The sequence below is a fragment of the Eucyclogobius newberryi genome, unplaced genomic scaffold, assembly GCF_026437365.1.
Source record: "Eucyclogobius newberryi isolate DKJ021-1_F unplaced genomic scaffold, fEucNew1.0.hap1 SCAF_4, whole genome shotgun sequence".
NCBI classification, from domain to species: domain Eukaryota; kingdom Metazoa; phylum Chordata; class Actinopteri; order Gobiiformes; family Gobiidae; genus Eucyclogobius; species Eucyclogobius newberryi.
This window is the reverse complement of record NW_027316056.1, coordinates 42,553,042-42,573,291: the sequence shown is the minus strand read 5'-3', so window position 1 is coordinate 42,573,291 and position 20,250 is coordinate 42,553,042. Positions and strand designations below refer to the sequence as shown.

Below are 20,250 nucleotides of genomic sequence, written 5' to 3'. Positions count from 1 at the left end.
GTCCAAAGACAGAGTCCTGAGGCCCAAAGACAGAGTCCTGAGGCCCAAATACAGAGTCCTGAGGCCCAAAGACAGTCCTGAGGCCCAAAGACAGAGTCCTGAGGCCCAAAGACAGAGTCCTGAGGCCCAAAGACAGAGTCCTGAGGCCCAAAGACAGAGTCCTGAGGCCCAAATACAGAATCCTGAGGCCCAAAGACAGAGTCCTGAGGTCCAAAGACAGAGTCCTGAGGCCCAAAGACAGAGTCCTGAGGCCCAAATACAGAATCCTGAGGCCCAAAGACAGAGTCCTGAGGCCCAAAGACAGAGTCCTGAGGTCCAAAGACAGAGTCCTGAGGCCCAAAGACAGAGTCCTGAGGCCCAAAGACAGAGTCCTGAGGCCCAAAGACAGAGTCCTGAGGCCAAAATACAGAGTCATGAGGCCCAAATACAGAGTCCTGAGGTCCAAAGACAGAGTCCTGAGGCCCAAAGACAGAGTCCTGAGGCCCAAATACAGAGTCCTGAGGCCCAAATACAGAGTCCTGAGGCCCAAACACAGAGTCCTGAGGCCCAGTCGGAGTGTTCAATTCCAAATGAAACAAACTGGGCTATACTCCCTCGTGGGTTCTCATATGTTGGGTAAGATTTCCTGCGACTATAAAACTTTTCTGACAAACTGAACACTTGTGAGGACGCTCTCCCGTGTGGGTTCTCATGTGTATTTTAAGACTTCCTGTCTCTATAAAGCGTTTCTCACAAACAGAACACTTGTGAGGACGCTCTCCCGTGTGAGTTCTCATGTGTTTCTTAAGATTTCCTGTGACTATAAAACGTTTTGCACAAACAGAACACTTGTGAGGACGCTCTCCCGTGTGGGTTCTCATGTGTATTTTAAGATTTCCTCTCTCTATAAAGCTTTTCTCACAAACAGAACACTTGTGAGGACGCTCTCCTATGTGGGTTCTCATGTGTTTCTTAAGATTTCCAGTGTCTATAAAGCTTTTAGCGCAGATAGAACACTTGTGAGGACGCTCTCCCGTGTGAATTCTCATGTGTGTTTTAAGATTTCCTGTGTCTATAAAACTTTTGGCACAAACAGAACACTTGTGAGGACGCTCTCCCGTGTGGATTCTCATGTGCATTTTAAGATGTCCTTTCTCGATAAACCCTTTCTGACAAACAGAACACTTGTGAGGACGCTCTCCCGTGTGAACGGTCATGTGTCGTCTTAAATTGGCGTCGTTTGAAAATGTTTTCCCACATTCTGCACAGGATTTGATCAAAGTCACATCTTTTGAATGAGTTTTCAGGTGTTCATTTAGTTCGATCTGGTCTTGGAATCCCTCCTCACAAACTGGACAAATGTGATGTCGAACTCTCACATGTTGAGTGAGACTGCTTTGACTATAATAGCCTCGCTCACACATTGAACATTTGTGCGGCTTCTCTTCCGAGTGAATCAACATGTGTTGTTTAAAATTTGAATTATATCGATAGCTCTTCCCACACTCTGAGCAGCTGTAAGGTCTGTCGCAGTTGTGAGACTTCAGAATGGACTGGTCCATACTTCTGTCTTCTATGTGAGTCTTTAGATGTTCCTTCAGATTCATGTTGTCAGGGAAACAGACCTCACACACTGTGCACATGAAATGGACAGTTCTCAGATGTTTTCTAAGACTACCTTTTTCTGTAAAACGTTTGTCACAAACTGAGCATTTGTGCGGCTTCTCTCCTGTGTGACTCAACATGTGCTGCTTTAAATAAGATTTTCTTATAAACTTCTTGCCACACTCTAGACATTCATGTGGCCTCTCTCCTGAGTGCCTTATCATGTGCTCCTGCAACTGGGACTTCCACCTGTAGTTCTTCCCACACTCTGAACAGCTGTATGGTGTGTGGTCAGGAGGAACCATGGCGTAGCTCCTCTTGCTGTGGGCCTGTTGTTGACTATAGTCTTCTGAGTGCTCGGTGTCTTCAGAGCTGTCAGTGTGCTCCTCACTATCTGAGTGGAACTGTGTGAGTGGATCTGAGCTGCAGCCTGCTTCTGTCACATTAGTTTCCTCTCTGTCCTCCTCAGTTGCTCTTTGATGAAGCACAAAGTCTTCATCATCAGTCTTCATAGAGACAGGAGCGACGGGAGCGACAGGAGCGACGGGGAGCTTCTGTTTCACTGATTGAAACCAAAAATCTTAAAAAGAAACAACAAGATACTTGTTAATACTGAGCAGTCATAATATTCGTTCTCTGCATTATTTGATGTAAATAAACATAAATAGTACAAGTTGCAGTCGTTCGTTTACGTCTTTCTCATCTCAGGATGAATTCCTGCAGAAACAGGACTTATTGAAGCCGTTTGCGGCTGTAAAGTCTGAACGAAGGATTGATCGTCTCATGAATGCAAATATTGAACACTTCTACTTCCTGGAGCTTTTAGGTCAGTGTCAAAGAGGAACAGAGGTTCAGGGCCCGGGGGGCGGCCCAGTGCGCGGCCCGGGGCGCGGCCCAGTGCGCGGCCCGGGGCGCGGCCCAGGCCTCCACACACACACCTGAGCCTCACCTGGTTTGGGTTCCATCGTGGAGGCGGTTCTTCTCTCGCTCAGTGTCTGTCTGGGCGGAGCCTCCCACTCCCAGCTCCAGTCTGACTCCGCCCCATCGTCCCCTCCATTCAGGTGCTCCTCCTCCACTTTCAGCTGCTCTTCTTCACAGAAGGAGCTGCAGCCTGCTTCTGTCACATTAGTTTCCTCTCTGTTCTCCTCAGTTGCTCTTTGATGAAGCACAGAGGACTTGTCTTCATCCTCTTCACTTTTCACACGGACCATGTGAAAAGGAAACTCTTGCGGCTCCTGCTTGATGCACAGCTCTGGCTCCTCCTCTTTCAGGTGGGCGGGCTCCACACTGGACACAAACGGTTCAAATGTAATAATATTCTGATTTTGGATCAAATCAGGGGAGTCAAGGATGTGACTCACACGCCGTCTCCGGCCAACAAAACTATTTGAATTTATATTTATTAATCTCCACCAATGAAACATACACAAAAACAAAACTGTAATAGAAAGTTGCTAATAGTAGATGCTGAGGAAGCCTTTAATTATGTCAGCTGGACTTAAAGTACTGAGCAAATTTAATATAGATGATTTAATAATGAAAATGATCAAGGTTCTTTACGATAGCCCAACATCAAGAATCAACAGCTCATATAACACAGTGAAGGAAAACAAGACCAGAGAGAGAACAGACATGAATCAAAAACAGTGGATGGACGGATGGACGGATGGACCCTCTTAGGGCAATGAATGCCCGCAGTGCGTTGATAAAGACGTCAGTGGTTAAATCATGTGCTCTGGAGCACATGCAAGTGAGCAACAATCCATAGCGCTTTAACTCCTTCCTGCCTTCCTTTGCTTCTCAGTACACCTTCTGAACTTTCTACACTTAAATATCTGTAGATGTGAGACGATACAACTTTGCTACATCCGAGGATCCAATTTCCATTTGCTCAAAGTGCATTCATAGTAATCCCTCGTCCTTGATATGTTCCCTCATGATAATGTTTGACAAGTAAGGTTGATACATGACTGTCTCTTGGCAGGATCGCTGGGTGCTTGACATTCGAGTGCAAGGCAGCATGCGTGAAGCGTCTTCCAACTCAACGTATGCCTTGGTCACCCAGGAATGGGCATCATTTATGTAGCTAGTTAACTTTGTCTTTGGTCTGGATTACATTGTGATGAAGGGATTTTATTTCCTTTGAGAAAGGCAGCATTTTGAGAGCTGTCCACTTGGCTTCCCTTCTCTCTTCTAAGCTACTGACTTCACAGGATCTAGCTTTGCAAGGCACTTGAGTCTGGGAATGGCCTTGATCATTTGTGACCAGTCAGAGAGCTTGTACAAATGATCCAGAAGTGATCTTTGTTCTTTAACTTGTGTCTTGAGAACTTGAACTTTCTTTACTTCTGGGTCAGTGCTTGATTACTCTCCCACCTTGACTTCACCACTGGACACGTCTTTCTGCCAGAGAAGCTCTGGGCTTTTAAACCAGTTTGAGGCTACGAGTGGAGGCGTGGTCTGCCGGGTTCTTCAGATGCCACATACCTCCATTGTGTAGACTGTGTACTTTGTTTGATACATTCAACTCTGTTTGCGACAAACGCGTGGAATCTTCTGGATTCATTTCCAATATATTCGAGGACAACCTTTGAGTCCGTCCAGTATGTTCCTTGTGAGTGTTCAATTTCCAGTTCCTTTTTTAGCATGTCACCAGTGCGATCAGCGACAACAGCAGCTGACAACTCAAGTCGTGAAATGGTTGTGACTTTAGCTGGTGGAACACTCGATCTTCCCATCGCCAATGAACAGTGGACTTCTCCAGATGTGCTTACTGCTCTGAGGTAGGTGCTCATACCATATCGCGTTTTCAGAGCTGTTCGTTCTTAGAGCCTTTTACCGATTAATCCACGAATTATACACACTATTTACGCATCATATACACAAAAGTGAACGTTTGATTTCTCCGCAAACAATCCGGAGCCTCAAGCCGCTCACTTTTCAGTATTTCGTGGATTAAAAGCCCTCCTCACTCTCTAGCTCCAGCCTGAACTAGCCTAGCGTAGCCTAGCCGCTAGCGTCATGGCTGGATCTACCTTTACCTGTTTGAGCTGTCATATGTCGAGTCAGAACCCTGGCTCCTTCTCTGATGATAGGTGCGTGAAGTGCAGTGTAGTGGTAGTTTTGGAGGCCAGGGTTACAGAGTTAGAAGCGCGGATCCGCTGTTTAGAGGAGCTTAAGTCCAGTTATAGTTCGGTTTTAGCGCGAGGGCTACCGGACCGCGCTGCAGGGCGTAGCATTAGCATTAGCAGTAGCAGTAAGGCCGAGCTCAGCCCCTCAGCGTCTCCCGTGCAGCCGGGACTAGACCAGGAACAGAATAGGCACCAATTTGTGACAGTTCGGAGGGGACAAGGCGCTAAGCGCCGAACCTCAGAGCGCCGTGAGCTTCACGTCTATAATAGGTTTTCTCCCCTCAGCGATCACACGCCCGCTGAACACACGAGAGAAACTCTTGTAATCGGGAGTTCTATTGTTAGAGACGTGAAGCTGCCAGCTGCTAGCGTTAGGTGTTACCCAGGGGCCAGAATGGGTGACATCGAAGGAAACCTTAGGATCTTAAAGCGGAGTAGGACCCGTTTCCGGCGAGTCGTGGTTCACGCAGGCGGTAACGACGCCCGGCGGAGACAATCAGAGGTGCTCAAAGTTCAAGTAGCCGCGGTGTGTGACCTAGCGAAGTCGATGTCGGACACTGTAATATTTTCTGGTCCCCTGCCCAATCGGATCAATGCTGAATTGTACAGCCGTCTCTCAGCATTCAACAACTGGTTATCCAGATGGTGCCCTCAAAACAACGTTGTCTTTATTGATAACTGGAGTGCGTTTTGGGGAAAGCCCGGGCTCATACGCAGGGATGGCATCCATCCGACTTCGGAGGGTACATCCCTATTAGTTCGGAATTTGACCGATAGTCTTAGTCGTGTTAAGTGACCATCTAGGGATGAGCCCCAGGTGCAGAGCAGCAGTTTAAGACGCTCCTCTGTCGCTGAACTCTCGCCCGTTCTGTTACCTGTGAAGTGTTCAGATTCAAGACAGATAGAGACTGTGTGTGTCCCTCGTGTCCCTCGTACAAATAATGCCAAAAAGTCACATCTCAGAAAAAATATTTCAGGCGTCAGACCAAATAACTTAAGGAAAATAACAATCACAAATGACACAAATACACAAATGAATAAACACGTAAAATGTGGACTGCTAAACATTAGAGCAATTTCCTCCAAATCGCTCTTAGTTAATGAAATAATTAGTGACTATAACATAGATCTTCAGCTCCAACTGAAACGTGGCTTCAACAAGACGACTACGTCAGACTAAATGAGTCCACCCCACCCACCCATGTTAACCCCACCCACCCATGTTAACCCCACCCACCCATGTTAACCCCACCCACCCCTGTTCACTTTCAGACTGCCAGGAGCACAGGCCGAGGTGGTGGTGTGGCAGTGATCTCACACTCAAGCCTACTCATGAGCCCTAAAACTAACAATGCATTTCACTCATTTGAAAGCCTTATGCTGTCGATCACATGTCCAAATATGAAAAACCAAAAAGGAGTTTTGTTCATAGTTATCTACCGACCTCCTGGTCCCTACTCAGAGTTTTTAACAGAGTTTTCTGACTTTATATCAAACTTAGTGTTAGCCTGGGATAAAATAGTTATAGTTGGAGACTTTAATATCCACGTGAACATGAGTGATGACTCTCTCAGTAATGCCTTCAGCGCCTTGTTAGACAGCATTGGTTTCACTCAGAATGTAAATAAACCGACTCACACTCACAAGAACACTCTGGATCTTGTCCTAACGTATGGAACAGAGATTAGTGACCTCATTGTCCTCCCTCAAAACCCTATATTGTCAGATCATTTCCTAATTACCTTTCAGTTTATTCTTAAAGATCATCCAGTCCCACAAAATAAAGTTATAATGAAAAGGACAATATCTGAAAAATCTATCTCAAAATTCAAAGAAATAATAGCGCCAATATTCAGTGACATGTCATGTGATCCTGCTGAGAACAGCTTTAGTCCCAGTTTAAGTGATCAATTTGTCGACTTGACCATGAATTCTCTGAAGTCTGCTCTTGACGTTGTCGCGCCGTTAAAACAGAAGGTCATTAGGCCAAAGCGCGCCTCCCCATGGTACAACCAAGAACTGCGTTCACATAAACAAAGAGTTAGAAAGTTAGAGGGATTATTTCGTCGCTCTCACACCGAAGAATCCCTAAAAGCAGGAAAAGTTGCTCCTGTCCTGTCAGCAGCTCCGTGTGAGGCCCAAACCAGATATTATTCAAATCTAATAGAAGTCAACAAAAGTAACACTATATTCCTTTTCAGCACTGTAGCTAGGCTAACAAACTGTCACAGTGCAGTAGAGCCCTCAATCCCAGCTACACTTAGCTCTGATGATTTCCTCCTATTTTTTAATAATAAAATAAAAACAATCAGAGATATATTAGATGAAATTACCCCCGCTATTAGCCCTGAACTAGCCCAAGCTGTAAATCTAACGTCCCATATAAATCCACCTGTAAACTTAGAAAGGTTCACAGCTGTTGATCAAGCAGAGATAACTTCAGCCATTATGTCCTCTAAAAGCTCAACTTGTGTCCTAGACCCCATTCCAAGCTCCTCAAAGACATTCTCCCCCTAATTATAGACCCTATTCTTAATATAATAAATACTTCACTCGAAAGTGGCTATGTTCCACAGTCCTTCAAACATGACGTCATTAAACCTCTTCTGAAAAAGCCTAATCTAGATCCCGACCTATTGGTAAACTACAGACCTATTTCAAATCTTCCCTTCGTCTCTAAAATCCTTGAAAAAGTTGTAGTAAAACAGCTTTGTCGCCCCCTGCAGGACAATAACTTATTTGAAGTTTTCCAGTCAGGGTTCAGAGCCCACCACAGCACTGAAACTGCACTAGTTAAAGTCACAAATGATTTGTTATTAGCCGCTGACGATGGACTGGTCTCAGTCCTGGTTCTGTTGGACCTCAGCGCAGCGTTTGACACCATCGACCACAACATTCTACTGCAGAGGTTAGAATGTGATGTAGGTGTTGGAGGAACAGCCCTCAGCTGGTTTAAATCCTATCTATCTGATAGGTTCCAATTTGTTAATGTAAACCAGAGCTCCTCACCAAGCTCTAAAGTAATTTACGGTGTGCCACAGGGTTCAGTACTCGGTCCAATTCTGTTTACTCTTTATATGCTGCCATTAGGCAACATTATCAGAAAGCATGACATTAACTTCCACTGCTATGCAGACGACACTCAGCTGTATTTATCAATGAAACCTGATCAGAGCGATCAAGTAGACAGACTTAGTACTTGTGTGAAGGAGATAAAAACCTGGATGACACTAAACTACCTGCTTCTTAACCCTGAAAAAACCGAGGTCATTGTGCTTGGCCCTAAGCATCTACGAGACGCTCTATCTGAGCAGATAGTCACACTGGACAATGTCAGTGTAGCCTCCAGTTCTACTGTAAGAAACCTCAGAGTCTTATTTGACCAGGAGCTCTCATTTAAAGCTCATATAAATCAAGCTTGTAAAACAGCCTATTTCCATTTGCGCAACAAGAGCCAAAATAAGAAGAATCCTGCCTAAAAGTGATGCCGAAAAACTTATCCATGCATTTGTAACGACTAGATTAGACTACTGTAACTCCCTGCTTGCAGCGTGTCCTAAAAGCTCCATAAAAAGCTTTCAACTGGTTCAAAATGCAGCAGCAAGATTACTAACAGGAACAAAAAGAAGAGAGCACATTACTCCAGTGCTGAAGTCTCTTCACTGGCTCCCCGTCGAGTCCAGAATCAAATTCAAAATTCTACTCTTGACCTACAAAGCCATAAATGACATGGCCCCATCCTACCTCAAAGATGCTATAGAACCATATCATCCAAACAGAGCTCTTCGCTCTCAGAATGCTGGCCTTCTGGTGGTGCCAAGAGTCTCTAAAAGTACTGTAGGAGGTAGAGCGTTTAGCTACCAAGCTCCTGTGTTATGGAATCAGCTCCCGACCCATGTTAAATATGCTGACACAGTCTCTTCATTTAAGTCCAGGCTTAAAACGTTCCTCTTCGAAATCGCTTATGGTCAGAGTAGTTAGGAACATAAACATAAACCCACAGCTTCAGCTACGCTGCCCTAGGAGTAACTGTGCTGGGGGAAGTATGACAGCTTGAGCACTGTCCTCTTCTTCTGACTACTTATGCTATCAAACAATATTTATTTTTTGATTCCACTTGCAAACTGTTCACCGCCTTCTTTTCTTTCTCTCACTTCTGAGGACCTGTGGACCCAGATGCCCCTCCCCTGGTGAAGTGGTCCCTGCCCTGTGTGGACGGTCCTTCATCTGCCTGAAGAGTGGCTCCAGTTCGCCTCAGTCGGTCCCTCATCTGCCTGAAGAGTGGGTCCAGCTCGCCTCCGACGGTCCCTCTTCTGCCTGAAGAGTGGGTCCAGCTCGACTCAGACGGTCCCTCTTCTGCCTGAAGAGTGGGTCCAGCTCGACTCAGACGGTCCCTCTTCTGCCTGAAGAGTGGCTCCAGTTCGCCTCAGTCGGTCCCTCTTCTGCCTGAAGAGTGGGTCCAGCTCGACTCAGACGGTCCCTCTTCTGCCTGAAGAGTGGCTCCAGTTCGCCTCAGTCGGTCCCTCTTCTGCCTGAAGAGTGGGTCCAGCTCGACTCAGACGGTCCCTCTTCTGCCTGAAGAGTGGGTCCAGCTCCAGTCTCCTCGTGTCCGTCTGTCCGTCTGTGAGAGTCGGATCTCTCCTTCACTGGAACTCCTCCAGGTTTCTACGCTTTTTTCCCAAAGAGGTTTTTTTTGTAGTTTTTCCTGGCCGAGAAGGAGAGTCTAAGGACAGAGGACCCTGGGACATCGTCCCTCGCCACCACAGACATTGTCTGACTTCATCGCCACCACAGACATTGTTGATTCATTTCTCCCTGTGGCCCTCAGAGGCAACTGTTGTTGTGATTTTGGGCCTTACAAAAATAAATTGATTTGATTTGATTTGATTTGATTTGATATCCAGACGCACTCGCATTGGAGAAATTATGCAGTTCAAAATAATGGGCCTTAAAGTGAGCTGGAGTGTTGCATCTTTGAATATTCAACCCTGCTAGGTTCCTCAGGTCAAGCGGCAAAGATTTCCACTGAGGTCAAAGACTGTCAGGTAAGGTGTCATCCCAGCGGAGTTTATCTCAACACATTTGTTTGCAAGCTCTGCTTTTTCGCAAGGCAGAGGGTAACAAATCCAAGTGGATTGAATATGGACGCACTTGTGGACAAAACTCCTCGTTGAGTGAGTGGATTTTCTTTAACAGTCACTCTAAACTGGAACTGATCTGATTCCACACACCATTGAACACCAAATGCTCTCTCCATGTGTACTTCACTCAATGCCACGTCCAAAAAACGAATAAATTGCGCCGCGGATAACGCACTACGTGCTCGACACGCGTTTACCATAGACTTTGAATGTAAACTGGGCGCTTCGGCCGCGGCGGTGTGGAAGCCGCTTAAGATGAAGGTTGTGACACTCTGTATCAAGGAGTTCCAGCTGAAACCCACACTGGAATGATTGAGGATGTGTGAGTATCCCTGGCGTTCTGAATTACTCTGTTGGATGTTGCTCTCGCTCGATTGTGCTTTGTCCGAGTTCTTTCCTCTTTAGTGCGAGTGTCATGAAGACATGTTGGATGTTTTTTCTTACCAGTGTCACAGACTTCTCTGCTTTCACAATCTTTGGAGCGATGGCCAGATTTGCGGCAGCCAAAGCATAACTTCTTCTCTTGCACAAACTTGAGTCTTTTCTACTGATCGATGTACTTCCAACACTTGAAAATACTGTGGCCTGCTCTCTCACAGTACCCACAACCCCTTTCATTGGAATTTATCGCCATGACTTTTGCTCCATGACTCACCTTTGTCTTTTCAACTTCACTTGGTTTCAGAGCGTAGAGATGTTATGGGGTTACATGCGATTTTGGCTTCACGCGAACTTGGAAACTGAAACTTGGGAACGCGTTAGTCTGTTCTTGAACTTCTGTTGCTTTTTGTGTTCCACCTTGATGTGAGCCAGTCAGGAAGTTTTGGAGAGCGTTTTTCGGTTTTCATTGCAGTCATTGAGTACTTCGAGACCTTTAAACTGCGACATGGTTGCTTTACAACTGCGAAGAAAGTCAGCAAACTCTTGGAAGTTCTACACTGTCTTGGGAATGTATCTTTGGCCATGCATCGAGTTAGTCTCTGAAGGCTTTGGCGATGAGAATTGGATTGCCATACCTTTCTTCAAGGACTGTCCATGCTTCATTGTAGGCTGACTCAGTGCCAAGCAGAAAGTAGCTTTCTATAGCTTTTCTAGCAGGTCCACTCACATTGCAATTCATACAATAAATTCATACAACTACATACTTTTCTTCTCTTCAGTTGGTATGCATTTCCTGTCAATGAGAGTCTGAAAGGATCACTGTATCCGAGTGGGTCGCCATTGAACATTTTAGGCTCTGGGAAGAGACGACTTGAACTGACAGATTCTGCAAAGGCCTTCATCAGCTCTGTTGTGTTTGCTTCTTGTGTCGGTGTCACATTTTGAGGTACAAATGGCCGTCTGAGGGGTGAGCCATGGATTTCAGACCTGAATTCATACTCTTTGTCAGAGAGATCATATATTTCTTCATCTGAACTGTGAACAGTCGCTCTACTTTCAACTTCCTTTGTTTTTGTGCAGTTTCTGCTGCTTGTTTTTCCAATTTCCTTTAATTGATTTTCTTGTTCAAGTAGAACTTCCAAAGCAGCTGCATCTTGTCTTTTAATAGAGGGCCTGCTTGAGTGTATCAATGAGGTCCTTGAATGAGAAGAGAGTGTGGTGAGACTTGAACCAGGGCTCAGATGAAGGGTTTTCTCTTGTATAGCAGCAGCTGCTAAACAATCCGTTTAAAAACAAAAATTGTATAGCAATTTGATAAGTTGCATAGCAAAACACGAAAATGACTAATAATCTATATATTTTGTTACAATATGTAACAAGATTATTTGTTTCAAATGTATTTGTAAATATTCTATTTAAAAAAAAAAAAAAAACTTAAATTCACTTTTACACTAACATTTTTCAAAATAAAACAGAAAACTTGCAAATAAAATTCGTTGTTGACCAAATTAAAGTCAGATGGCCTTATTTACAACTTTCTCCCACATCATCATCAGATGACGCATGAGTCTCATTTACATATTAATTGTCTTTAGACTCACAAGTTACATATCACCACCAGAGTCGTCATGACGATGAGCTGTTTGTATCACAATGACTTCTCTTACACACGTAACATGTCTTGGTTTTGTCCTGGACATGAGTGAGTTTGACTCCTTCGAATTCCACATCCTCGGGCTTCTCAGAAGCCACCGGGAAAGTGGCTCCTCCCTCTCTCCCGGTGGCTCCTCCCGCTCTCCCGGTGGCTCCTCCCGCTCTCCCGGTGGCTCCTCCCGCTCTCCCGGTGGCTCCTCACCCACCCACACGGAGCAGAAGAGGTCTCACCCTCGAGGACTCAGCATGGGCACGAGGTAGAGACTAGGCTTTTAGATGAGGGCCGTCTTCCCATATTTTGAACGGGGTATTTTGAAATGTGGACGGGCATTTTCGAGTGCAGGGACGGGGTCATTTTATTAATAAATCTTAGAAAAAAAGGGAATATTATCATTAAATCGGGTCGGGAAGTAGTCCGCCATTACAGTTGACTAATTACAAGTGAAAATTTGCCTGCTGCGCGCTGATTGGTCGACGGAATTTGTGTGCTTGGCTCTGATTGGCTGCAGAGTCGTGATCAGGAGAATGCCGAAGCTACCCGTTTTTTGCTACCCGTCCTCTACTCTTCCGTTTGGGCCCCTCAAAGGGCCCGTGTCCCTCTAGAGCAGTGCAGTGCTGCACATCTCGTGTTGTTGCAAGATTCGTGGTGTAAAACGTAGAATTCCGCTCGGTTTAGCACATTTCAGACGAGAACAATGACACTCGGCTACAGCGTGTTCACGGTGTGACGACACTGATTTTACAACCGCTCTTAAAGCATCGGTTACCAAGGCGGTTGCTATGGCGTTTTCTCGGGTGTGGCTGAATTAACTCGTGATTTTTTTTGTCATTGGTCAAAACGAACCGTCCAGACTTCGTTGTGATCAAATGAAAGCTTTATTAAACTTATTAACAGACAATGCAGTTCATCTGTAAATTGACGAAGATCACCGAAACTAAGTAAGGCGCCATTTATTTGCCAGAGCGCCGCCTGGCGTAAATTACAACGCTCGTTTAAGGCGAACGAGAAAACGTCAGACGGCGTTAACGGCGGTTAAAAGCGCTGCTTTATTTTGTAAAAGCGTTGTAAAAATACGCCGCTCCTAAGTGGCAGAGTGTGCTCATATTGGCTTTCCATAACGACCACGAGCGGCGAAGGCGCGAGCGCATCTTTTTAAAGTACGTTTTATTAGTCCGGAGAATGCTGAAGCTACTCGTATTTCGCCTAGTTGGCCGTGTTTTCAAATCCCAGCTAAAAGCCGGGAAGAGACAACAGGGTTTTATTCTTTTCTTGAAAACCCGTGTGAACTGGTCACAAAAGGAAACAAAACAAATTGAACCCATTTGGTACTTTTACATCCATTAATGACAAATTACACAGAACAAAAGTACACAAACCTCGCGCGCCGACATCCTCGAGGGGCAAATTGCTCGTCTAAGGCTTCGGTTTGTCTTCTTCTTTGTTCTTATCCGTTGTTTGCTCGTTATGAATTCAAAATACGCTCGAGATCTGCAAAATGTGGCAGCATCACGCGGAAAGCTGCACCTAATTAGAGCCGGGCGGAACCTTAATCTGAAGTGATTCGCTGCGGATCATTTCACCACCAGATGGCGTAAAAACGATACACGACAAGCACCAACTTAAACAACAGAGACAGTTACACAAATGATAGTGTGCTGCTGCCACATCCTCTCCAACAGTCTGTCTCCTGCTGCCACATCCTCTCCAACAGTCTGCCTCCTGCTGCCACATCCTCTTCAACAGTCTGCCTCCTGCTGCCACATCCTCTCCAACAGTCTGCCTCCTGCTGCCACATCCTCTCCAACAGTCTGCCTCCTGCTGCCACATCCTCTTCAACAGTCTGCCTCCTGCTGCCACATCCTCTCCAACACTCTGCTCCTGCAGCCACATCTTCTCCAACAGTCTGTCTCCTGCTGCCACATCTTCTCCAACAGTCTGTCTCCTGCTGCCACATCCTCTCCAACAGTCTGCCTCCTGCTGCCACATCCTCTTCAACAGTCTGTCTCCTGCTGCCACATCCTCTCCAACAGTCTGCCTCCTGCTGCCACATCCTCTTCAACAGTCTGCCTCCTGCTGCCACATCCTCTCCAACAGTCTGCCTCCTGCTGCCACATCCTCTCCAACAGTCTGCCTCCTGCTGCCACATCCTCTCCAACAGTCTGCCTCCTGCTGCCACATCCTCTTCAACAGTCTGTCTCCTGCTGCCACATCCTCTCCAACAGTCTGCCTCCTGCTGCCACATCCTCTCCAACAGTCTGCCTCCTGCTGCCACATCCTCTCCAACAGTCTGCCTCCTGCTGCCACATCCTCTCCAACAGTCTGTCTCCTGCTGCCACATCCTCTCCAACAGTCTGCCTCCTGCTGCCACATCCTCTCCAACAGTCTGTCTCCTGCTGCCACATCCTCTCCAACAGTCTGCCTCCTGCTGCCACATCCTCTCCAACAGTCTGTCTCCTGCTGCCACATCCTCTCCAACAGTCTGTCTCCTGCTGCCACATCCTCTCCAACAGTCTGTCTCCGGCTGCCACATCCTCTCCAACAGTCTGTCTCCTGCTGCCACATCCTCTCCAACAGTCTGTCTCCTGCTGCCACATCCTCTCCAACAGTCTGTCTCCTGCTGCCACATCCTCTCCAACAGTCTGCCTCCTGCTGCCACATCCTCTCCAACAGTCTGTCTCCTGCTGCCACATCCTCTCCAACAGTCTGTCTCCTGCTGCCACATCCTCTCCAACAGTCTGCCTCCTGCTGCCACATCCTCTCCAACAGTCTGCCTCCTGCTGCCACATCCTCTCCAACACTCTGCTCCTGCTGCCACATCCTCTCCAACAGTCTGCCTCCTGCTGCCACATCCTCTCCAACAGTCTGCCTCCTGCTGCCACATCCTCTCCAACAGTCTGCCTCCTGCTGCCACATCCTCTCCAACACTCTGCTCCTGCAGCCACATCTTCTCCAACAGTCTGTCTCCTGCTGCCACATCTTCTCCAACAGTCTGTCTCCTGCTGCCACATCCTCTCCAACAGTCTGCCTCCTGCTGCCACATCCTCTTCAACAGTCTGTCTCCTGCTGCCACATCCTCTCCAACAGTCTGCCTCCTGCTGCCACATCCTCTCCAACAGTCTGCCTCCTGCTGCCACATCCTCTTCAACAGTCTGCCTCCTGCTGCCACATCCTCTCCAACAGTCTGCCTCCTGCTGCCACATCCTCTCCAACAGTCTGCCTCCTGCTGCCACATCCTCTCCAACAGTCTGCCTCCTGCTGCCACATCCTCTTCAACAGTCTGTCTCCTGCTGCCACATCCTCTCCAACAGTCTGCCTCCTGCTGCCACATCCTCTCCAACAGTCTGCCTCCTGCTGCCACATCCTCTCCAACAGTCTGCCTCCTGCTGCCACATCCTCTCCAACAGTCTGTCTCCTGCTGCCACATCCTCTCCAACAGTCTGCCTCCTGCTGCCACATCCTCTCCAACAGTCTGTCTCCTGCTGCCACATCCTCTCCAACAGTCTGCCTCCTGCTGCCACATCCTCTCCAACAGTCTGTCTCCTGCTGCCACATCCTCTCCAACAGTCTGTCTCCTGCTGCCACATCCTCTCCAACAGTCTGTCTCCGGCTGCCACATCCTCTCCAACAGTCTGTCTCCTGCTGCCACATCCTCTCCAACAGTCTGTCTCCTGCTGCCACATCCTCTCCAACAGTCTGTCTCCTGCTGCCACATCCTCTCCAACAGTCTGCCTCCTGCTGCCACATCCTCTCCAACAGTCTGTCTCCTGCTGCCACATCCTCTCCAACAGTCTGTCTCCTGCTGCCACATCCTCTCCAACAGTCTGCCTCCTGCTGCCACATCCTCTCCAACAGTCTGCCTCCTGCTGCCACATCCTCTCCAACACTCTGCTCCTGCTGCCACATCCTCTCCAACAGTCTGCCTCCTGCTGCCACATCCTCTCCAACAGTCTGCCTCCTGCTGCCACATCCTCTCCAACAGTCTGCCTCCTGCTGCCACATCCTCTCCAACAGTCTGCCTCCTGCTGCCACATCCTCTCCAACAGTCTGTACCTCCTGGAAGCTCCTGCGGCCACGCTCAGAGATGCACTTTATTTCAGGGGGTTTTACAGAGTTTACAGCTCTTAAAGGAGAAGGATGATTGTCCCGATGACGTCCTGCTCTGTGGGATTGTCCCGATGACGTCCTGCTCTGTGGGATTGTCCCGATGACGTCCTGCTCTGTGGGATTGTCCCGAAGACGTCCTGCTCTGTGGGATTGTCCCGAAGACGTCCTGCTCTGTGGGATTGTCCCGAAGACGTCCTGCTCTGTGGGATTGTCCCGAAGACGTCCTGCTCTGTGGGATTGTCCCGATGACGTCCTGCTCTGTGGGATTGTCCCGATGACGTCCTGCTCTGTGGGATTGTCCCGATGACGTCCTGCTCTGTGGGATTGTCCCGATGACGTCCTGCTCTGTGGGATTGTCCCGATGACGTCCTGCTCTGTGGGATTGTCCCGATGACGTCCTGCTCTGTGGGATTGTCCCGATGACGTCCTGCTCTGTGGGATTGTCCCGATGACGTCCTGCTCTGTGGGATTGTCCCGATGACGTCCTACTCTGTGGGATTGTCCCGAAGACGTCCTGCTCTGTGGGATTGTCCCGAAGACGTCCTGCTCTGTGGGATTGTCCCGATGACGTCCTGCTCTGTGGGATTGTCCCGATGACGTCCTGCTCTGTGGGATTGTCCCGATGACGTCCTGCTCTGTGGGATTGTCCCGAAGACGTCCTGCTCTGTGGGATTGTCCCGATGACGTCCTGCTCTGTGGGATTGTCCCGAAGACGTCCTGCTCTGTGGGATTGTCCCGAAGACGTCCTGCTCTGTGGGATTGTCCCGAAGACGTCCTGCTCTGTGGGATTGTCCCGAAGACGTCCTGCTCTGTGGGATTGTCCCGATGACGTCCTGCTCTGTGGGATTGTCCCGATGACGTCCTGCTCTGTGGGATTGTCCCGATGACGTCCTACTCTGTGGGATTGTCCCGATGACGTCCTGCTCTGTGGGATTGTCCCGATGACGTCCTGCTCTGTGGGATTGTCCCGATGACGTCCTGCTCTGTGGGATTGTCCCGATGACGTCCTACTCTGTGGGATTGTCCCGAAGACGTCCTGCTCTGTGGGATTGTCCCGAAGACGTCCTGCTCTGTGGGATTGTCCCGATGACGTCCTGCTCTGTGGGATTGTCCCGATGACGTCCTGCTCTGTGGGATTGTCCCGATGACGTCCTGCTCTGTGGGATTGTCCCGATGACGTCCTGCTCTGTGGGATTGTCCCGATGACGTCCTGCTCTGTGGGATTGTCCCGATGACGTCCTACTCTGTGGGATTGTCCCGAAGACGTCCTGCTCTGTGGGATTGTCCCGAAGACGTCCTGCTCTGTGGGATTGTCCCGATGACGTCCTGCTCTGTGGGATTGTCCCGATGACGTCCTGCTCTGTGGGATTGTCCCGATGACGTCCTGCTCTGTGGGATTGTCCTGATTTGGTTTGAGGAGCCTCATGTCACTGCTGCTGCTGTTTAGTCTCTGTATAAATGTACTGAGCGGTTCAGGGGCAAAGTTATTAATACATTTGAAACATAATTTCAGAAAACATGATTTCATAAGTTTGAAATTTGAGAGAGCAGCGTGTACTGCAGCGTGTACAGCAGCGTGTACAGCAGCGTGTACAGCAGTACTGCAGCGTGTACAGCAGTACAGCAGTACAGCAGCGTGTACTGCAGTACTGCAGCGTGTACTGCAGCGTGTACAGCAGTACAGCAGCGTGTACAGCAGTACAGCAGCGTGTACTGCAGTGTGTACTGCAGCGTGTACAGGAGCGTGTACTGCAGCGTGTACAGCAGTACAGCAGCGTGTACAGCAGTACAGCAGCGTGTACTGCAGCGTGTACTGCAGCGTGTACTGCAGCGTGTACTGCAGCGTGTACTGCAGCGTGTACTGCAGCGTGTACAGCAGTACAGCAGCGTGTACAGCAGTACAGCAGCGTGTACTGCAGCGTGTACTGCAGTGTGTACTGCAGCGTGTACAGGAGCGTGTACTGCAGCGTGTACAGCAGCGTGTACAGCAGCGTGTACTGCAGCGTGTACTGCAGCGTGTACAGCAGCGTGTACAGCAGCGTGTACAGGAGCGTGTACAGGAGCGTGTACAGGAGCGTGTACTGCAGCGTGTACTGCAGCGTGTACAGGAGCGTGTACAGGAGCGTGTACAGGAGCGTGTACAGGAGCGTGTACAGGAGCGTGTACTGCAGCGTGTACTGCAGCGTGTACTGCAGCGTGTACAGGAGCGTGTACAGGAGCGTGTACAGGAGCGTGTACTGCAGCGTGTACAGCAGCGTGTACTGCAGCGTGTACAGCAGTACTGCAGCGTGTACAGGAGCGTGTACTGCAGCGTGTACAGCAGCGTGTACTGCAGTACTGCAGCGTGTACAGGAGCGTGTACTGCAGCGTGTACAGCAGTGTGTACTGCAGTGTGTACTGCAGTACTGCAGCGTGTACAGCAGTGTGTACTGCAGTACTGCAGCGTGTACAGCAGTGTGTACTGCAGTGTGTACTGCAGTACTGCAGCGTGTACAGCAGTGTGTACTGCAGTACTGCAGCGTGTACAGCAGCGTGTACAGCAGTGTGTACTGCAGTACTGCAGCGTGTACAGCAGTGTGTACAGCAGTGTGTACTGCATTGTGTACTGCAGTACTGCAGCGTGTACAGCAGTGTGTGCAGCAACGTGTACTGCAGTACTGCAGCGTGTACAGCAGTGTGTACTGCAGTGTGTACTGCAGTACTGCAGCGTGTACAGCAGTGTGTACAACAGCGTGTACTGCAGTACTGCAGCGTGTACAGCAGTGTGTACAGCAGCGTGTACTGCAGTACTGCAGCGTGTACAGCAGTGTGTACAGCAGCGTGTACTGCAGTACTGCAGCGTGTACAGCAGTGTGTACAGCAGAGTGTACTGCAGTACTGCAGCGTGTACAGCAGTGTGTACAGCAGCGTGTACAGCAGCGTGTACTGCAGTACTGCAGCGTGTACAGCAGCGTGTACTGCAGTACTGCAGCGTGTACAGCAGTGTGTACAGCAGTGTGTACAGCAGCGTGTACTGCAGTACTGCAGCGTGTACAGCAGTGTGTACAGCAGTGTGTACTGCAGTACTGCAGCGTGTACAGCAGCGTGTACTGCAGTACTGCAGCGTGTACAGCAGTGTGTACAGCAGTGTGTACAGCAGCGTGTACTGCAGTACTGCAGCGTGTACAGCAGTGTGTACAGCAGCGTGTACAGCAGCGTGTACTGCAGTACTGCAGCGTGTACAGCAGCGTGTACTGCAGTACTGCAGCGTGTACAGCAGTGTGTACAGCAGTGTGTACAGCAGAGTGTACTGCAGTACTGCAGCGTGTACAGCAGTGTGTACAGCAGCGTGTACTGCAGTACTGCAGCGTGTACAGCAGTGTGTACAGCAGAGTGTACTGCAGTACTGCAGCGTGTACAGCAGTGTGTACAGCAGCGTGTACAGCAGCGTGTACTGCAGTACTGCAGCGTGTACAGCAGCGTGTACTGCAGTACTGCAGCGTGTACAGCAGTGTGTACAGCAGTGTGTACAGCAGCGTGTACTGCAGTACTGCAGCGTGTACAGCAGTGTGTACAGCAGCGTGTACTGCAGCGTGTACAGCAGTGTGTACAGCAGCGTGTACTGCAGTACAGCAGCGTGTACAGCAGGGCCGCTTTGGGAGATACAGTCTGATTAGATTAAAACAATTTAGATTTCTTTGTATCGTTTTGGATATTTTCGTATGTGTTTGTCACATTTGAGTTGGGGTCCAGTTCCAGCCCGAGATATTTGAATTCATCAACTGTAATTTTTCAGTTTGAAGATTGATTTGAAATGTATGGTCCAAATTATTACTATTTTTAATGGAAAAACACAGTGTCTTATTTTGAGTCAGCCACTGACTAAAGCCAAGCTAAGTTAGACACTTACGCGTCACTGTGTGTGTCCTCCGCGGGCCCCCAGGAGCCACAGGGGCCCCGGGGCTCCCACAGTTCCGTCTCCTCCTTCAGCTTCACTTCTGCCATGTCTCACTGCTCTGTCCCCGGGGCTGTTTGTCTCACACTGAGCGTCGATAGCGTCGTTAGCATCGTTAGCTTCGTTAGCTCCGGAGCTAGTGACTTAGCTGACCACTTCCCGGTGCCGTTGTTTCTTCGGTTTGGTGTTCTAATGTTTCCAGCTCGTTATCTTCGGCTCTCACGTAGAAATATCGAGTCTCTTGATCTGAACTCGTTATTAAAACGGATAAAACCGGTGGAATTTACCGCAGCCTGACAGAAAGTATCGAGCTAGCATCAT

At 48.7% G+C, this 20,250-nt stretch overlaps 1 protein-coding gene across 1 annotated transcript; it reads right to left on the bottom strand.

Moving 5' to 3' along the window:
- Positions 1 to 438: 438 nt before the first annotated feature.
- Positions 439 to 20,250, bottom strand: LOC140377880 (uncharacterized). Its single transcript, XM_072463488.1, has 3 exons — positions 19,885 to 20,250; positions 2,534 to 2,871; positions 439 to 2,164 (listed from the first exon to the last, which is right to left on the bottom strand). Exons 1-3 carry the CDS (start codon positions 19,977 to 19,979, stop codon positions 585 to 587), a joined length of 2,013 nt encoding a protein of 670 aa, XP_072319589.1. The 5' UTR covers positions 19,980 to 20,250; the 3' UTR covers positions 439 to 584.

Coding starts and splice junctions, on each gene's coding strand:
- LOC140377880 (XM_072463488.1), bottom strand. CDS start 19,979: ATGGCAGAAGTGAAGCTGAAGGAGGAGACGGAACTGTGGGAGCCCCGG. Junction 2,872..19,884: donor GAGGACACACACAGTGACGC/GTAAGTGTCTAA, acceptor GTTTGTGTCCAG/TGTGGAGCCCGCCCACCTGA. Junction 2,165..2,533: donor CACGATGGAACCCAAACCAG/GTGAGGCTCAGG, acceptor TTTCTTTTTAAG/ATTTTTGGTTTCAATCAGTG.